The following is a 2,563-nucleotide window of genomic DNA, read 5'->3' as shown; positions in this document are numbered from 1 at the left end:
GAGATATACAATAAGACGAATCGACTGTACAACTGCTGGCAATATTTTCCGTTTCCCACGTGCTCGATCACACCTCTCGAACTTGATGATTAATTCTCTAGGCGAGAGTGCAACCGCAGTGCACCTTGGTCAATTATAATTCACCCGTTGGCCCCGTTCATTCGTACCGTTTGCCAGACGTCCCGGGGAGTACATATAATTGCATGTAGAAACAAAATTATGCTCAAACTGGTTTTGTAATTCATGCTACGATTGCGAAAGTTTGTAGTTTGAAATTTAGATAAATTCGGTTTCGTATCATTCAATGTCCGACGTGAATAAATAAATTTAATTCACTTTAATCGGACGAACGACAAGCACGTTTTTAACACTAGAAAGACTGAAACTTAGTATATACCTATAACAAAAATATAACAATACTTGCTTACAAATAAGTATAAAAAGAGAGTGAGGATCAATAACAATATAAATAGTTAATAATTTAAAAGTAAGGTCCCTTAATGAGTCCTTGCAAGTTCAATGATTCCCAAACGAAGTAATGACGACGATATTAAATAGGATAAGAATTAGACATACAAACTTCATCCACGTATACTTAATCAAAAAACAAAATAAACTGTACAAACTGCAACGAAGCCAACTCAATAGAACACATAATTTATTCCTGCTCATTATTCAATCAAGAAAGAAGAAGGTNACTTGGGAAAAAAAATAATTTTGTGCATTATTATTTGTACATTTGCTCAAAACCAGTCAAAATTACTTCCTTGGGCAATCTAGTGTTAAGTCGTTAGGAACTCGAGATGGCAACTTCTCAATATTATCATTAATATGTTCGAGGAGGGGGGGTTTAGGTCTCTTCAGGTGGTCACGTTTCGAAGAGAAGTGAATTCTGAATTCTCGTTGATAGTCATCGTTGCGGACAATTAAATTGCTCTAGCCGGTTGACCCGATTTCATGGAAAGGGGGTAGGAGGGGTGTGTCCTATTAATTGTACGCATTATAACTTGAGGCGACGCGCTGTTTCTGTTAGTTCTTCGCCATTATCAACATCTGCTGGGAATAATTAATCAACTGAGCCACCGACCGGACTGCGAACCGATTAATTGTAATTGCATTCTGTCAATGTAACAAGATAGCGACGTTTAATCCTCTGTCTGTATACTGATAATAAGTTTTCCATTCGAACTGTATTCCATGTTTCCCTTATTTCGTTCGAATTTAAAGAATCTAAGGTACAGTAATAAAATTGAATATTTTTGTAGTAAGTAATAAATTAAACAGAATGAAAGCGATAGCTTAACCAGAGTAGAAGCACGTAACTAATGATAAGGAAGTTCTTATCAGACGTCAGTGTATTTGATAAGAGGAACGGGATTGAATTACAGGTGGATCGTGCGGAGAACGAGGAGGGCCAGGGAGGAGGGGGTGGTCTGTCGACGTCCTCGGCAGGCTGCAGCGGTGCTTCCGGTTCGAGGATGGGCCCGGGGCCTGATTCCGGTAGTAGTGCACCCTCTTCGGTTCCCCACTCGCTGGCGACCTCGAGGGACGACGAGGACGACGAGGACGAAGAGAGCAGCGGCAGACGTTCCAATGGACACACGGGAACAAGGTGAGTTCGTACGATCGTTTCTTTTTATCGTCGCCCACTTATCGTCACCCCGGATCTCCCTAGAATCGACGTCCCTTCCCATCTCACCTCAGAGCATGGTTCCTCTTAGGGAAACGAAGCGCAGGTGTCACACGCTGGAGCGGCACTCTTTTAGAGAACCTCCGTCGAGGTATCGTTCACTATTCCAGGATCGCGTGAACTCTCGTTGTACAAACGTCGAAGATCGATTGTTACAGGGTTTCGGTCCACCTCTACAATTTTTGTCACACCGTTGATTGATCTCTTCGGATCCGATGGCTCGATTCGGAGTCCTGCGAGTTTTTCTCGTTATTGATACTCCATTCACGAAATTAGTTCCTCCCCCATTTCATTCATCGATCACCCTTCTGTTTTCGTTTATTTCGTTATCGTTTTTAAACGATCATGATTTAAATAATTTATATTTTTTTACTCCTTTCGTTCGTCTCGCTTCATGGAAAATTGTCTCCATTTTAACTAAGGTTGTTCCTGCTTCGTTCTACGGTTTATCTAAGATAAGCAGTTTACGGAGACTTTTAAGGAAAGGCTCGGAAAATGGACCACGGCTAGATTATACGCGTTCTCCCTTAATCCCTCGTTACGAGCCACCGTATTCTTTACCCTCTCTGTTCGAATATGAAAAAAAGGCGAGAGCAAAAAGCGAGCTCCAGTCGGGGATGAACGTGTATCGAAACGTTCGCGGCTGTACTTGGGATAATCCGTAAATGCGAGAGAATTTTAATCCGACTCGAGTGGAAAAGCGAATTCGAATGGAAGAAAACGTGCTATAAAAATATATTAAACGATTCTCTTTGACTTCATTAAATTTATTTTAACATAAAGAAATCATATAAACTATGAAAATTATTATTTATAGTGACGCTGTTTTTTCGATCAACGTTCAATTTTTATTTGCATTTAAACAGCGAATTT

At 40.5% G+C, this 2,563-nt stretch overlaps 1 protein-coding gene across 10 annotated transcripts in view; it reads left to right on the top strand.

Annotated features, from left to right (window-relative positions):
* LOC108622443 (uncharacterized) overlaps window positions 1–2,563 on the top strand; it is a 116,004-nt gene that overhangs the window by 69,435 nt on the left and 44,006 nt on the right. For all 10 annotated transcript variants that reach the window (XR_003388838.1, XM_026811502.1, XM_026811497.1 and 7 more), the window contains one exon: window positions 1,389–1,612. Coding sequence is in view for 9 of the 10 variants with exons in the window: in XM_026811502.1 (XP_026667303.1) it covers window positions 1,389–1,612 (224 nt within the window). In the remaining variant the exon portion in view is untranslated. The remainder of the gene's footprint in view (window positions 1–1,388; window positions 1,613–2,563) is intronic.

The sequence above is a fragment of the Ceratina calcarata genome, unplaced genomic scaffold, assembly GCF_001652005.2.
Source record: "Ceratina calcarata isolate Rehan_Ccalc_2016 unplaced genomic scaffold, ASM165200v1 scaffold222.2, whole genome shotgun sequence".
NCBI classification, from domain to species: Eukaryota; Metazoa; Arthropoda; class Insecta; order Hymenoptera; family Apidae; genus Ceratina; species Ceratina calcarata.
Note: the sequence above shows the minus strand (reverse complement) of the source record. Positions and strands in the feature narration are given on the sequence as shown.